This window comes from Mesoplodon mirus (assembly GCF_964341445.2).
Source record: "Mesoplodon mirus genome assembly, chromosome: 8".
NCBI lineage: Eukaryota > Metazoa > Chordata > Mammalia > Artiodactyla > Ziphiidae > Mesoplodon > Mesoplodon mirus.
The window spans coordinates 29,376,179-29,392,670 of NC_138984.1; the positions used below are offsets into that span (position 1 = coordinate 29,376,179).

General features: G+C 42.2%; 1 protein-coding gene across 4 annotated transcripts in view; it reads left to right on the top strand.

The window, feature by feature from the left end:
- Positions 1-16,492, top strand: part of KLF7 (KLF transcription factor 7) — a 456,278-nt gene that overhangs the window by 186,778 nt on the left and 253,008 nt on the right. For all 4 annotated transcript variants that reach the window (XR_014294812.1, XR_014294813.1, XM_082629926.1 and 1 more), the window contains exons 5-6: positions 6,908-7,061; positions 11,494-11,568. Coding sequence is in view for 2 of the 4 variants with exons in the window: in XM_082629926.1 (XP_082486052.1) it covers positions 6,908-7,061; positions 11,494-11,568 (229 nt within the window). In the remaining 2 variants the exon portion in view is untranslated. The remainder of the gene's footprint in view (positions 1-6,907; positions 7,062-11,493; positions 11,569-16,492) is intronic.

Consider the following 16,492-nt stretch of genomic DNA (forward strand, 5'->3'; position numbering starts at 1 on the left):
AGTCTGTATATCTTCTTTGGAGAAATGCCTATTTAAGTCTTCTGCCCATTTTTGGATTGGGTTCTTTGTTTTTTTGCTATTGAGCTGCATGAGCTGCTTATAAATTTTGGAGATTAATCCTTTGTCAGTTGCTTCATTTGCAAATATTTTCTCCCATTCTGAGGGTTGTCTTTTGGTCTTGTTTATGGTTTCCTTTGCTGTGCAAAAGCTTTGAAGTTTCATTAGGTCCCATTTGTTTATCTTTGTTTTTATTTCCATTTCTCTAGGAGGTGGGTCCAAAAGGATCTTGCTGTGATTTATGTCATAGAGTGTTCTACCTATGTTTTCCTCTAAGAGTTTGATAGTTTCTGGCCTTACATTTAGGTCTTTAATCCATTTTGAGCTTATTTGTGTGTATGGTGTTAGGGAATGATCTAATCTCATACTTTTATATGTCCCTGTCCAGTTTTCCCAGCACCACTTATTGAAGAGGCTGTCCTTTCTCCACTGTACATTCCTGCCTCCTTTATCAAAGATAAGGTGACCATATGTGCATGGGTTTATCTCTGGGCTTTCTATCCTGTTCCATTGATCTTTCTGTTTTTGTGCCAGTACCACACTGTCTTGATTACTGTAGCTTTGTAGTATAGTCTGAAGTCAGGGAGCCTGATTCCTCCAGCTCTGTTTTTCGTTCTCAAGATTGCTTTGGCTATTCGGGGTCTTTTGTTTTTCCAAACAAATTTTGAAATTTTTTGTTCTAGTTCTGTGAAAAATGCCAGTGGTAGTTTGATAGGGGTTGCATTGAATCTGTAGATTGCTTTGGGTAGTAGAGTCATTTTCACAGTATTGATTCTTCCAGTCCAGGAGCATGGTATATCTCTCCATCTATTTGTATCATCTTTAATTTCTTTCATCAGTGTCTTATAATTTTCTGCATACAGGCCTTTTGCCTCCTTAGGTAGCTTTATTCCTAGATATTTTATTCTTTTTGTTGCAGTGGTAAATGGGAGTGTTTTCTTGATTTCACTTTCAGATTTTTCATCATTAGTGTATAGGAATGCCAGAGACTTCTGTGCATTAATTTTGTATACTGCTACCTAACCAAATTCATTGATTAGCTCTAGTAGTTTTCTGGTAGCATCTTTAGGATTCTCTATGTATAGTATCATGTCATCTGCAAACAGTGACAACTTTACTTCTTCTTTTCCAATTTGGATTGCTTTTATTTCCTTTTCTTCTCTGATTACTGTGGCTAAAACTTCCAAAACTAAGTTGAATAAGAGTGGTGAGAGTGGGCAAGCTTGTCTTGTTCCTGATCTTAGTGGAAATGCTTTCAGTTTTTCACCATTGAGGACAATGTTGGCTGTGGGTTTGTCATATATGGCCTTTATTATGTTGAGGAAAGTTCCCTCTATGCCTACTTTCTGGAGGGTTTTTATCATAAATGGGTGTTGAATTTTGTCGAAAGCTTTCTCTGCATCTATTGAGATGATCATATGGTTTTTCTTCTTCAATTTGTTAATATGGTGTATCACATTGATTGATTTGCTTATATTGAAGAATCCTTGCATTCCTGGAATAAACCCCACTTGATCATGGTGTATGATCCTTTTAATGTGCTGTTGGATTCTGTTTGCTAGTATTTTGTTGAGGATTTTTGCATCTATGTTCATCAGTGATATTGGCCTGTAGTTTTCTTTCTTTGTGACATCCTTGCCTGGTTTTGGTATCAAGGTGATGGTGGCCTCATAGAATGAGTTTGGGAGTGCTCCTCCCTCTGCTATATTTTGGAAGAGTTTGAGAAGGATAGGTGTTAACTCTTCTCTAAATGCTTGATAGAATTCGCCTGTGAAGCCATCTGGTCCTGGGCTTTTGTTTGTTGGAAGATTTTTAATCACAGTTTCAATTTCAGTGCTTGTGATTGGTCTATTCATATTTTCTATTTCTTCCTGATTCAGTCTTGGCAGGTTGTGCATTTCTAAGAATTTGTCCATTTCTTCCAGGTTGTCCATTTTATTGGCATAGAGTTGCTTATAGTAATCTCTCATGATCTTTTGTATTTCTGCAGTGTCAGTTGTTACTTCTCCTTTTTCATTTCTAATTCTATTGATTTGAGTCTTCTCCCTTTTTTTCTTGATGAGTCTGGCTAATGGTTTATCAATTTTGTTTATCTTGTCAAAGAACCAGCTTTTAGTTTTATTGATCTTTGCTATCGTTTCCTTCATTTCTTTTTCATTTGTGATCTGATCTTTATGATTTCTTTCCTTCTGCTAAGTTTGGGGGTTTTTTGTTCTTCTTTCTCTAATTGCTTTAGGTGCAGGGTTAGGTTGTTTGCTCGAGATGTTTCCTGTTTCTTAAGGTGGGATTGTATTGCTATAAGCTTCCCCCTTAGAACTGCTTTTGCTGCGTCCCATAGGTTTTGGGTCGTTGTGTCTCCATTGTCATTTGTTTCTAGGTATTTTTTTATTTCCTCTTTGATTTCTTCAGTGATCACTTCGTTATTCAGTAGTGTATTGTTTAGCCTCCATGTGTTTGTATTTTTTACAGATCTTTTCCTGTAATTAATATCTAATCTCATAGTGTTGTGGTCGGAAAAGATACTTGATACAATTTCAATTTTCTTAAATTTACCAAGGCTTGATTTGTGACCCAAGATATGATCTATCCTGGAGAATGTTCCATGAGCACTTGAGAAAAATGTGTATTCTGTTGTTTTTGGATGGAATGTCCTATAAATATCAATTAAGTCCATCTTGTTTAATGTATCATTTAAAGCTTGTGGTTCCTTATTTATTTTCATTTTGGATGATCTGTCCATTGGTGAAAGTGGGGTGTTAAAGTCCCCTACTATAAGTGTGTTACTGTCGATTTCCCCTTTTATGGCTGTTAGTATTTGCCTTATGTATTGAGGTGCTCCTATGTTGGGTGCATAAATATTTACAATTGTTATATCTTCTTCTTGGATCGATCCCTTTATCATTATGTAGTGTCCTTCTTTGTCTCTTCTAATAGTCTTTATTTTAAAGTCTATTTTGTCTGATATAAGAATTGCTACTCCAGCTTTCTTTTGATTTCCATTTGCATGGAATATCTTTTTCCATCCCCTTACTTTCAATCTGTATGTGCCTCTAGGTCTGAAGTGGGTCTCTTGTAGACAGCATATATATGGGTCTTGTTTTTGTATCCATTCAGCCAATCTGTGTCTTTTGGTGGGAGCATTTAGTCCATTTACATTTAAGGTAATTATTGATATGTATGTTCCTATTCCCATTTCCTTAATTGTTTTGGGTTCATTATTGTAGGTATTTTCCTTCTGTTGTGTTTCTTGCCTAGAGAAGTTCCTTTAGCATTTGTTGTAAAGCTGGTTTGGTGGTGCTGAACTCTCTCAGCTTTTGCTTGTCTGTAAAGGTTTTAATTTCTCCATCAAATCTGAATGAGATCCTTCCTTGGTAGAGTAATCTTGGTTGCAGGTTTTTCTCCTTCATCACTTTAATTATGTCCTGCCACTCCCTTCTGGCTTGTAGAGTTTCTGCTGAGAGATCAGCTGTTAATCTGATGGGGATTCCCTTGTGTGTTATTTGTTGTTTTTGCCTTGCTGCTTTTAATATGATTTCTTTGTGTTTAATTTTTGACAGCTTGATTAATATGTGTCTTGGCGTATTTCTCCTTGGATTTATTCTGTATGGGACTCTCTGTGCCTCCTGGACTTGATTAACTATTTCCTTTCCTATATTAGGGAAGTTTTCAACTATAATCTCTTCAAATATTTTCTCAGTCCCTTTCTTTTTCTCTTCTTCTTCTGGAACCCCTATAATTCGAATGTTGGTGCGTTTAATGTTGTCCCAGAGGTCTCTGAGACTGTCCTCTGTTCTTTTCATTCTTTTTTCTTTATTTTGCTCTGCAGCAGTTATTTCCACTATTTTATCTTCCACCTCACTTATCTGTTCTTCTGCCTCAGTTATTCTGCTATTGATCCCATCTAGAGTATTTTTCATTTCATTTACTGTGTTTTTAATCGATGCTTGATTCATCTTTAGTTCTTCTAGGTCCTTGTTAACTGTTTCTTGCATTTTGTCTATTCTATTTCCAAGATTTTGGATCTTGGAAATAGAATCTTGGATCATCTTTACTATGATTATTCTGAATTCTTTTTCAGGTAGACTGCCTATTTCCTCTTCATTTGTTAGGTCTGGTGGGTTTTTATCTTGCTCCTTCTCCTGCTGTGTGTTTTTCTGTCTTCTCATTTTGCTTATGTTACTGTGTTTGGGGTCTCCTTTTTGCAGGCTGCAGGTTCGTAGTTCCCATTGTTTTTGGTGTCTGTCCCCAGTGGCTAAGGTTGGTTCAGTGGGTTGTGTAGGCTTCCTGGTGGAGGGGACTAGTTCCTGTGTTCTGGTGGATGAGGCTGGATCTTGTCTTTCTGGTGGACAGGTCCACGTCTGGTGGTGTATTTTGGGGTGTCTGTGGACTTTTTATGATTTTAGGCAGCCTCTCTGCTAATGGGTGGCATTGTGTTCCTGTCTTGATAGTTATTTGGCATAGGGTGTCCAGCACTATAGCTTGCTTGGTCGTTGAGTGAAGCTGGGTGCTGGTGTTGAGATGGAGATCTCTGGGAGTTTTTCGCCGTTTGATATTATGTGGAGCTGGGAGGTCTCTTGTGGACCAGTGTCCTGAAGTTGGCTCTCCCACCTCAGAGGCACAGCACTGAGTCCTGGCTGCAGCACCAAGAGCCTTTCATCCATGTGGCTCAGAATAAAAGGGAGAAAAAGTAGGAAGGAAGGAAGGAAGGAAGAAGAGAAAGAAAGAGGAAAGAGGATAAAATAAAGTAAGATAAAATAAAATAAAGTTATTAAAATAAAAAATAATTATTAAGAAAAATAATTTTTTTAAAGAAAATAAAAAACAAAACAAAAAAACCCCCAGAAAATGGACAGATAGAACCCTAGGACAAATGGTGACAGCAAAGCTATACAGAAAAAATTTCACACAGAAACATACACATACACACTCACAAAAAGAGGAAAAGGGGAAAAAATAGTAAATCTCGCTCTCAAAGTCCACCTCCTGAATTTGGGATGATTCGTTGTCTATTCAGGTATTCCGCAGATGCAGAGTACATCGAGTTGATTGTGGAGCTTTAATCCGCTGCTTCTGAGGCTGCCGGGAGAGATTTCCCTTTCTCTTCTTTGTTCTCACAGCTCCCGGGTCTCAGCTTTGGATTTGGCCCCGCCTCTGCGTGTAGATTGCCTGAGGGCGTCTGTTCTCCGCTCAGACAGGACGGGGTTAAAAGAGCAGCTGCTTCGGGGGTTCCGGGTCACTCAGGCCGGGGGGAGGGAGGGGTACGGATGCGGGGCGAGCCTGCAGCGGCAGAGGCCGGCGTGACGTTGCACTAACCCGAGGCGCGTCGTGCGTTCTTCCGGGGAAGTTGTCCCTGGATCCGGGACCCTGGCAGTGGCGGGCTGCACAGGCTCCCCGGAAGGGGGACGTGGACAGTGACCTGCGCTCGCACACAGGCCTCTTGGCGGCGGCAGCAGCAGCCTTAGCGTCTCATGCCCGTCTGTGGAACTCCTTTAAGCAGCGCTCTTAATCCCCTCTCCTCGCGCACCAGGAAACAAAGAGGGAAGAGAAAGTCTCTTGCCTCTTCGGCAGCTCCAGACTTTTTCCCGGACTCCCTCCCGGCCAGCCGTGGCGCACTAACCCCTTCAGGCTGTGTTCACGCCGCCAACCCCAGTCCTCTCCCTGCGCTCCGACCGAAGCCCGAGCTTCAGCTCCCAGCCCCCGCCCGCCCCGGTGGGTGAGCAGACAAGCCTCTCGGGCAGGTGAGTGCCGGTCGGCACCGATCCTCTGTGTGGGAATCTCTCCGCTTTGCCCTCCGCACCCCTGTTGCTGCGCTCTCCTGCGTGGCTTCGAAGCTTCCCCCTACGCCACCCGCAGTCTCCGCCCGCGAAGGGGCTTCCTAGTGTGTGGAAACTTTTCCTCCTTCACGGCTCCCTCCCACTGGTGCAGGTCCCGTCCCTATCCTTTTGTCTCTGTTTTTTCTTTTGCTCTACCCAGGTACGTGGGGAGTTTCTTGCCTTTTGGGGGGGTCTGAGGTCTTCTGTCAGCGCTCAGTAGGTGTTCTGTAGGAGTTGTTCCACGTGTAGATGTATTTCTGGTGTATCTGTGGGGAGGAAGGTGATCTCCGCGTCTTACTCTTCCGCCATCTTCCTTATCCCCCCTCAGGACTTTTAAGTGATTTTACTTTAATTTTTGTAATTTTCTCCAGTTAAATTGTTGTTATGCTAAGGAGAGTCCACTGGAAGTCCCATCCACCCAACTTTAATATTCTTTTACACCAACAATTACGTTCCCTACCATGAATACAAGGGACAGTCTTCCACCATGTTGATGCTGCTGCTGCCACGGATTGCTTGGTGGAGAGGTGGGATTTGAGAATCAATGAGAATGTGACAACTATAGGAGGGCTAAGGAAAGAACTGGCCCCACCATCAGTGGGGAAGGAAACAGGTTTTATTTTTTATCAGCGGCTTCTGATTGTAGTTCAGGTTGATGATCATCATCCTGGTCTTCTTACTACATTCATTCCAGCCTTCTGGGGGTCCTGATATAGCCATCTGATGCTTCCTCAGGCATCTGAACTAATATCAGCATCAAGTAGCATCTCTTCACTGTGAGGAGAGAAAATGCACATTAATTGCAGCAGGAGGAATTTGGGCTAAATGTGAGGAGATAGTCCCTGATCAAAAGCATTAGCCTGAGAGGTCTTTTTCAAGTGTAAATCAGATCATGCCACTCTCCTGCTTCAAGCCCTCCAATGGCTGCTCAATGAAATTAGAATAAAGTCCAATCTCTTAACCCAAACCTACATTTCATTTCACTCTCTGTCATTCACCACACTTCAGTAACTCGGGCTTTCTTTCTGTCCTTCAAGTCCACCAGGCTTGCTCCTGCCCTAGGACCATTGCGTTCGCTGGTTCCTCTGCCTGGAACGCCCTTGCTCAGATCTCCACATGGGTAACTGTGATCAACCATCTTAATGCCAAGTTCACCTTCTCAGGAGGACTTTCTGGCCCACGATATCTAAGGTAGGTTCCTCTCACTCGCGGTCTTCACTGTTCTTTCTTCATTATTAACCTGCTGCCACTCTCCCACTAGAGTGTAACTTCCAGGCGGCAAGAATCTTGATGAATCTTTTTTTTTTTTTTTTTTTCTGGCGGTACGCGGGCCTCTCACTGCCATGGCTCACAGGCCCAGCCGCTCCGCGGCATGTGGGATCTTCCCAGACCAGGGCATGAACCCGTGTCCCCTGCATCGGCAGGCGGACTCTCAACCACTGTGCCACCAGGGAAGCCCCTTGATGAATCTTGATTATGCTGTCTGCTCTCTTCTAAGTACTAGAAGTGCTTGCCATCCAGTGGGGATTTAATAAATCCAAAGAATAAATGGAAGAATGAAAACATGGATGGAATGAATATCCATAGTTTTCTTTTTAGGTTTTAAAGAAATGAATAAAATACTCTCTTGATGAGGTGTCTCAGAAGAGGGGCCTAGATGAGATTCAATGGTGAGGGCTTGTAATGTGGGGATTCACTCTACTAGTAGAAGAGTGCTTTATAGGAAGTGGCAGACTGAAGAGTTTTCCAGGGAAATAAATCCTCCAAACAGGAACAATTCAACATATATTCAATTATTCAGTTGGTCAGAACCTGGTTTTTAGTTCCACTTTGGCCCCTGACTGAAATAATTTCATGTGCACTTGTGCCCTGTTTTGTTATAACACCCAAGGGCAGGCACAGTAAGAGTGATAGCACCACTGTGGACCTCATATACTTGTGATTACAGTAACTTTGAATATTATGACTCATGGAAGACACAGAAACCCCAAATAATGCTGCCTTTGACAGTTTAAACAAAGCCTGGCTCCTTTCTATTTCATCAATCAAATGAATGTCCCTTTCCTTACCCCAGTGATTAAACCAACTATTTTGTTCCAAGGTGTATTTTCTTTATCAATTACTGTGCTGAGAAATTCTTTCATCTTGGATTTAGAAACTAATCTTCTTATGAGAAATGCAGAAAAATGACCCTGGTTTTAACAAGTCTAGGACTTTGAAATCTGCATTACGGAAGGGTATGAAACATGATATTTGATCAGGGGAGGTAAGGGAGAATTGTATAGGCTCTGACTAATAAATAATGAACCAGATACATCTATACATGAACTATTGTGTACCTGATCTGTTTGCTCTTTAAACTCTTAGCAAAGATTACACATAAAGAATAATTATTACATATTTCCTTTGAAATGGTGACCAAGAGTACTGAGAAATTACACAGTGCACTGAACAGGGCGTAGTGGCCAGATTTTAAGTGGCCTCCCCCCACAAATCCCCAATTCCTGAAGTAGAAATGTGAATTCTCAAGTGCCCAAATTGTTAATAACTTCAGAAGTTCACACAAGAAAACCAATATTTCAAAAATTCTTTTGTCATGATAATTTTCAAACATATAAAATTATTGAAAGAATAGTCCAATTATTTACCCATATACCAACCACCTAGATTCCACAATTGTTAATATTTTACTAATCATTTGGATGTAATACTTTATATTTGAATACTTCAGTATTCATCTCCTAAAAAGAAGAACACCCTTCGGTATAATCACATTTAGGACCATTAGCAGTAATTCTCTAATATCATCTAATAGTTAAATTCAAATTTCCCCAATAGTCCCTGAAATATCTTTTATGTATGTGTTTTTTCAAATAAGGATTCATTCAAAGTCATGCGTTGCATTTGGTGTTTCTGGTCTCTTTTAATCTGGAACTGATTCCACCTCTATATATTTTTTTTTTCCATGACATCACTTATTGAGAGACTAGGCCAGTTATCTTGCACAGCTTCCCACATTTTGAATTTTTCTTATTGTTCTATTGTGGTGTTATTTAACTTTTTTCCCTCTATCTCCTATACTTCTTGTAAATTGGAAGTTAGGTCAAAGGTTTAGTTCAATTCAGGTTAAACATCTATGTCTTCAAAAGTGATCCATACTGCATCACAGCAGGAGGCATGTAAGGTTAGAATATTCTACTACTAATGATGCTAACTTTTAAAGTTCTTTAACTTCAGTGTTTCTATAAGAAAACAGTTTATATTTTGGACAGTAGAGAGCTCCTTTGTGCTAAAATTGAGGTGATTTGCAGCTTACAAAACAGATACAAGCAACAGTTTGCAGGGATAGTCTAAAATGATGACTCATTATCCATTATTCCATCAGTGATGGGGGAGATACAACTGGATGTCAAAGGGACTTGAGAAATAGCTGAAGTCAGGCTACCTCTCCCCAGGAAGATGAGTAAATTCCCCTGTGGCCTGGATCCTGGCAATAACTTCAGGGAAGTGGACTTGGGTGCCTGGGTGACACCAGGTAAAGGGCTTAGGAGGTTGGTGTTGCTCTTCCCCTAAATTTTAGGAAAATTTCCAGGGAAATAATTAAACAGCCCAAGTGGAATTTCTGGCCCTATTACTTGTACTGCAGTTATTTCAAGTGCAACGACTTTATCTATTTGATTTAAAAAACTGGTTCCTGCTTTAAAAAGCTTTGGGGCACCAGAACAGTAAAATTGTCCACTAAAATACTTAAATCAATTGACAGCACCACATTTAAAAACACAGTGTATCACAAAGCAACACAAATGCCATGACCAGTATGAGATTCCCTTTGGCTACACAGATTTTTAAAGACAGGCTTTACACTGGACTAAACATGTGTAAACCTGGGTCTGGTTGAACCAGTGAAGGCAGACGGCATGATAGAAAAGCATGTCCTTCCTCCGATTTAGATGCACAAGGTGGGAAGCTGATAGCACACTCAAATTACTATCAAAGCGAAACTTTATCTCTTGTTTACTGGGCACTGGGCTAAGCGACTCACGTTCTGTGCATCATTTAATTGTCACAACAAATGTATAAAGTCACTTATTTAATGAATAAGATATGTGTGTGCGTGCGCACGTGCATGCATCCTACTATGTGCAAGGAATTTCATTTTACTGGGCTCTGGAACAAAATCAAAATCCAAAACACACAGGGCTCCTCAATTCAGGCTGACCTCAATTCGGGCTGACCCTAAATAGTAAGGGTCTTGGATTCGTAGATAAAACCTGATGAGGGGCCACATGTCAACAACTTACGTAACTGCTAATGCAGGCATTTCAGGTTAGGAAATCTTCCCGTTCTGACCATTACATGGACTCTGTGCTAACAGGCATTTTGGAGGTGTGTTAAAACTGATCACAGTGTAGGCAACATACTAGCATAAGAATGGGCTCAAGGAAGCTGATGTTGTAAGAGAGGAGTGATGGAGAGAGAATCAAGAGGCAAGAGGTTTACATGAAAAGTATCTCCCATATGGATTGCTTATACTTGCTGTGTTTTCTTACAATAATAGAAACTAAACATAATAAGAAAAAAAAGCCCACTTTAACAGAACACAGTTATGTTTCTATTTTGAACAGAAGGATTTTTATGAGGAGATGAAGTGGCTTATTTCAGAGAGGGGTGTTTCAACAGTAATGGGGCAAACAGGAGAGACTTCTTTTCATTTGCACAGTTTGGTTGAAAGCTTATCAAACTTATACAAGTGCAGAGACTATGAGGTGAAAACACACTTGAATTTTTTTTTAAAAGACCGAGAAAACAACAGCATCTGTCATTGTTTGGGACTTTATAGTGTTCAAATCGCTTTCAGATACTATATCAGAAATACCTTACGTGTATCTTCTCATCCTCATTGGATTCTCTCATCCTCACTCACCCCATGGCCTGGACTCTCAGCTCCGTGTTCTAAACACTTGCCTCTCCTGAAACTGTGGGGCTGTAGGATTTCACCACTGTGGGCAACTTGCCACAGGCTTGGGGGCTCTGGCTCTTCCAGACACTTTCAGACTTGGATAAAATATCACACTAAAGGACATAGGAGTAGGCTTCCTGGGTGATGTCAAAGGGTGGAAGGATGGGGCAATCTGGAAGTATTGGGCAGTAAATTCTTCAGTGGGCAAATATTCGTCAGTGTTTCATCTTTCCTTGATGGGTTGCTTCGAGGTATAGTTTCTCCATAAATATCTTGCATGGTCCTGTGAATACGCCTGTCAAATGACTGGTTGTGACCCTTTGTGGCTTCACATGAAGCACTGGTCAATGTGGTAACTCATCATCTTTACATTCCTTCCCATTCTTCTTGTCACGTTTCCTTTTGCCTTCACTCTGGATGCCCTGGGATTGTACCTTCCAAATAAAGCACCAGTACTTAACCCCTGCCTCAGGCTCTGTATTTTAGGAAACTGGGTCTCATACACATATTTGTTTCCAACTCCTTCCAACACTTTGAAGTAGACAAGAATGTTAGTGTTAGTCATACTTTAAAGATGAGAAAACCGAGGCTCGGAAAGTTTAAGTGATTAGTCTGAGATTACATTCATTTATTTGTTCATTAATTCACTCATTTATTTAACAGACATTTCTCAAGCACCTTCTGTGTGCTGATGGAGTGTGAAACAGACAAGATTTCTGCCTTCACAGAACTTAAATTGTAAGTTAGAGGAGACAGATGGCACGTAAGTACCATCAGTATCTGCTGAATGAATGAATTAATGAACAGATGCAAGAGTCTTATCTTTCCCAGGTTGACTACTTAGATTTAAAAAAAAACATATCAAATTTCAAATTATTTCCCCCAAAAAACCTTTTTTGGGGTGCTATTGTTTTATTGTTGTCATATACTTCTGCTTAATCTGCCTATCGAGTAATCCAGTATTTGTTGACTACCAAATGATTAGTAGGCTCCAGGTACTTATAGGACAATATAGGCAGAGGGGACAACAGGTGCAAAGACAACAAAGTATAAACAAGCCTGGGTGACTTCAGAAACAGAAAAGAGGTTGGTGTGTCTCGGAAGTAAAGGGTGAGAGGGAGAGAGGTGTGGGATGAGGTCAGAGAGATGAGCAATAGCCAGATCATACAGAGGTCTGAATAAGGGTTATGATTTATTATAAGGACAGTAGGAAACCACAGGAAGGTTTTAAGTGATATGATTAACATGATTGCTAAGTGGTAATTCTCAGGCCTTCTGACTCCTGGACCTAAGGACTTCTATGTGAAGCAGGTGTCAGAGTTGGGACTAGAAGCTAAGCTCCGAGGCTCCCAATTTCTGATAGAGTGAAGCCAGCTTCATAATGGTAGCTCAGATATGAGACCCTTCGATAGTGCAGCAACATGACTCCAGTGGCACCCCTTCCCCTACAATAGATGAAAAGACAGACTCATGGAGTCACTTCCAGCCAAACAGGACTTTATCGTTCCATCTCTAGATTGGGAATGACATAACCTTTTATTCAATAGTGAGGTGGAGGGGCAGAGACCTACAGGTCCTTGGGAGCAGGGAGCTTGTGACCTTGGGCTGCTGAGAATCAGCTGTGGTTCAAATCAGTCTGAGTAATCCAAGCATCAGATCAGCAGTGCCTGTCCTATTCATTTAATAAGTGAAAATTATGATATTGCCTTGTCTGGTGTAAGAGAACTGGGGGGTTATGTTCAGTGACAAGAGAGGTGTCAGCATGGGTTTCACATTGTTTTGAACATCATCCAGAAAAGTCACAGGCAAGATGGGTAAATGCAGCCTGAGTAGTAAAGTTTTGTTTTATTTTTGTTTGTTATTTTTGTGTGAAAGGATGATGGGTTTTCCTACACGGGATGCCTTTGCAAGGGATTCTGTGATCCTCAATAAATGGGTATGGGAATGAAAATGTAGGGGTCACTGTCCTGAAGAGGATTCAGGACTTATCCATAGGTTTGAAGTTTGGCTCTCCCTTTGCCTCCCAACTTCCATTTTCTTAAGAGAGAACTCCAGCCTGGGGACACAGCTCCCCCTTTCCCTGGGATGCTTCCCTCCAGGAATTGTGGATCAGGCGGTCCTCAAGCCTTCAGTAACTCACGAACCTTGGGCCTTTGCACCACAAGTCCCCTGTGTGGACACCCCTTAATCCCCAGCCTATTCTCTCTTCTGGCTGTGCAGCTCTCAATTCAATAGTTTGCCTTGAGGCCAGCAGAGACTGTTCCTATTCAGCTGACCACTAAGTGATATTTTACTGTTATTAATGTGTATTCATCTGCTCCCTTTCTTCTCCCAAAAGGAGTGAGGGAGACAAACATTTCAGAATAGAGATGAGGGGACTGATGGGGTGATCATGTAGGTTTGGGGGAAAGGGGAGAGGAAATTGAAAACATGGTGAGCTTGATGGAGCCAAGGAAGTAGAGAAGATGCCAAGGAAAGCTGGTAAACAACAGTGTTTGTGCATCGCAGAATCACACCTTCTCTGAGTCCACTGTTTCACCAGCCTGCCCCCATCAGCCCAGCGCGTCTTAGCAATTCCCCAGCTGTCAGCTCCCTACCTGCCTGGCTCTGGCTGCTCGGCTCAGAGCTGCTCCCCTGGGCCTCTCTCTGGCTTGTCAGTGGGCTGCGTCAGCATCACGCCACACTGTCTCCCGTTGGCCCGGTGATCAACGCCTGACGGGCCGGCCCTCTCTCCCCTCTCAGCTAGGGCCAATGGGAGTCAGGGGAAGGTTTTGGTTACAAATGAAAATAAAATAAATAAGTCACACTCCTGCACTCCAGAGTCTGGGAGAAACATCTTCATGGCCTCGTAAATCTTTCTTTATAAATTTGTCCTTCTCCTTCCAGATGCCCCTCCCAATCCCCTGCGCACACTTGGCGGCCCCTCACGGTGCAGGGAATGTGAAATGAGAGGCTTGGGCTTAGGCTAGTTGTCAGTAACCCCCTCCCCCGCGAACCCCCAAAGGCATTTGTGCTGTGTGTGTGTGCGTGTGTGTGAAGAGAGGAACCAGCCAGCCAGGATCCAAGCCAGTGACAGCTTGTCCCCTACTCTTCTGACCTTTGCAACAAGACACCCAGCCCCCTCCCAAATCCCCCCTCACCTGGCTAAATTACCCCCAAAGCTCGTGGTTTCTTTATTTCTTTCCATTACAGGGGGTCCTGATAATTAAATGCAATACTCTATTTTAAGATGCCTAGGAGTTTTTCTGAATAGATATTAGACGTTTTATTAAAGCTCGTTGACTTTGAATGTTTTGCTTAAGACTTCGTCGTCCGTTTAAAGACACATCTTAAGACAGGGGATGCTATTAATCTCATACACCTGAATGTGAATAACAGTGCCCAAAAGCTGGGCCTCAGAGCATCAGGAGAAAGAGCTAGAGGTCCTGAAGTCACCAGGTGGAGACGTGTGTGAGGCACCAAGGGGTGTAAGCTGGAAAAAGCCTTAGACCCCTTTGTGGTTTGCCTAGGATTGCCCAGGTCATGTCATAAGGAGGATTAGATGGGGTGGTGGTAGGAGGGAAGCATGGTCACAGGGGCCAAAGGATTAGAAGGGAAGGAAAGCAAGAGGGTGGCTGCTTGGGCAACCAATACTCATTGCAGGTGAGCCTTTCCTGCCCTCCCACCCCTGCAAAGGATCAGCTTTGTCTTAAAAAGCCTTTTTACTTCAGACTAGGGTGGACAATCCTCCTTGACCACTACTATCCCATACTCCTTCCCCTCTCTTACTTCAGTGCATTATCCATGAAGGGAGAGGAGGTGTGCCATCCATTAACTGTGGCCAGAGGGCTCATCTTGCCAGTGTCCTGAGCTGCTGAGGGGTCGAGGGGAGATTTGTACCTGATGTGTTATCTTACGGGCTTAAGGAGGAGGAAGAGACTGGGAAAGGGTTATAGGTTTAAGGAAAAGTTGTCCAACTTCTGCCAAATGGGAACAATGGAGACACCACAGGGCAATGGGGCTGCCCTCTGAGGGATGCCAAGATGGAGCCATGGCAGTTCGGGAGGGTAGACAGGCAAGCTGTCCGCTTTCACATTGTTATCCAGGAAGATTTCAGTGTTCAGAGCCATGTACATTTCTATCTCTTTGAACTTTTTCTATCTGCTTCCCCTGCATGTTTGCCATGCTGAGGTGAGGTTTTTATAGACTGTACTTTTGGTGGGTAGAGTAGCTTCCACGTTGGCTTGGGGCCAAGATGAAAAGGTGCCATCACAGAGACTCTGGGTGCCATGTAGAGGTACATTTGCCACAAAGCTGGTGAAGTTTAAGGTTTAGAGTCCCTCATTTGCATGAGCTCTGTCCATGGCGCTGAGGTTGGCCTGGGAATATTTACACCGGGGTACAGTCTGCCCTCGGGAGGACGGACAGAGGAAGAGGCCTAGGTCGGCCCTGTCTGAACAAGAAATTCCAGGATGCCATATACATGGAGCAAGATCAGGAAGTGGGAGGCATGGGCTTTGAGTATACATATACATGTTTCTTTGTCCCCATAGACGCCTTGCCGTGTGTAGAGGGACAGAAAGAGTGGAGGAGCAGAGTGTAGCCTGTAAATCATGGATTCCCTCTAGCCTGGGTTAAGGGTGTTTCTGAGAGTATCCTAATAAGGCGCCTAAGACTGGGAGTACATGTGTATACAGAGAGTAAAAATATTTCAGATGTGCAGAGCCAGGAGCTAGTCTGTGGAAAGTTCTTCCAAATCTTAAATCTCATATGTCTGAAAGAAACGGTGAAGATTTCCCCAGATTTGACAACCATCCTAACAGTTTCCATGACAATACCAGTAATGACTTCTGGAACTGAAGAAGCTTTTCTAAAGTATCAATAATAAAAGGCAAATTTTGACCAACCATGCTAGAAGAAAGACTGAATTATCTTTCTGTTTCCTCTAGAGGATAAGATATGACAAAATCATTGTCATGTGAAGAAGTCATCCAAGAGCAAGCAGCCAAAAATATAGAGGAAAAATTATTACAGAGCCATGTCAGGAAGTTAGTTAATAAAAATATATTTTTTTTCTATTTGTGATGTATGTGATATTTATCCACTAATTTTTTGTTTTGTGTGTTTCTTCATTCTAAGTAAATAGGTTTTCTGGTGCCTAGTTTTGAACTCGTAGCTTAGCACTGTTTTTCTTTCAGCGGGGCTTCTAAGTTTTATAAACTTCAGCCCCCGTGAAACCTGTACCAGCCACTGCCACCCTATTTTTTTCTGGGTAACAGTATTTAATGTCCTTCATGACTGTAGCCGAGAATAAAGGAAATTATTGTAACCACTTCATGTCCTCAGTAGATTGGGCCTTATAGGCTAAGCCCAAATTTAATAATGTTTGTGATGTTATAATGTTTATAACGTTTGGGATGTTTACCAAACTTGCAGTTTCATATGATCTTCAGTAAGCTACTGAACGTCTCGGATTTTGGATTCTTCATCTGTAAAGTGAGAGAGGCAGCTAAAATGTTTTCTAGTTTTCTCTCCAGCACTAATGTTCTATGCTTTTCCCACTGAAAACTGAACTCAGCATTAGCAACTGGTATAAGCTGAGGACTGTCGGTATTAATTATAATCCACAGCAGTAACTAGATCCCCAGATAATGTCTTCCCTGAACAGCTTCCAAGCGCACTT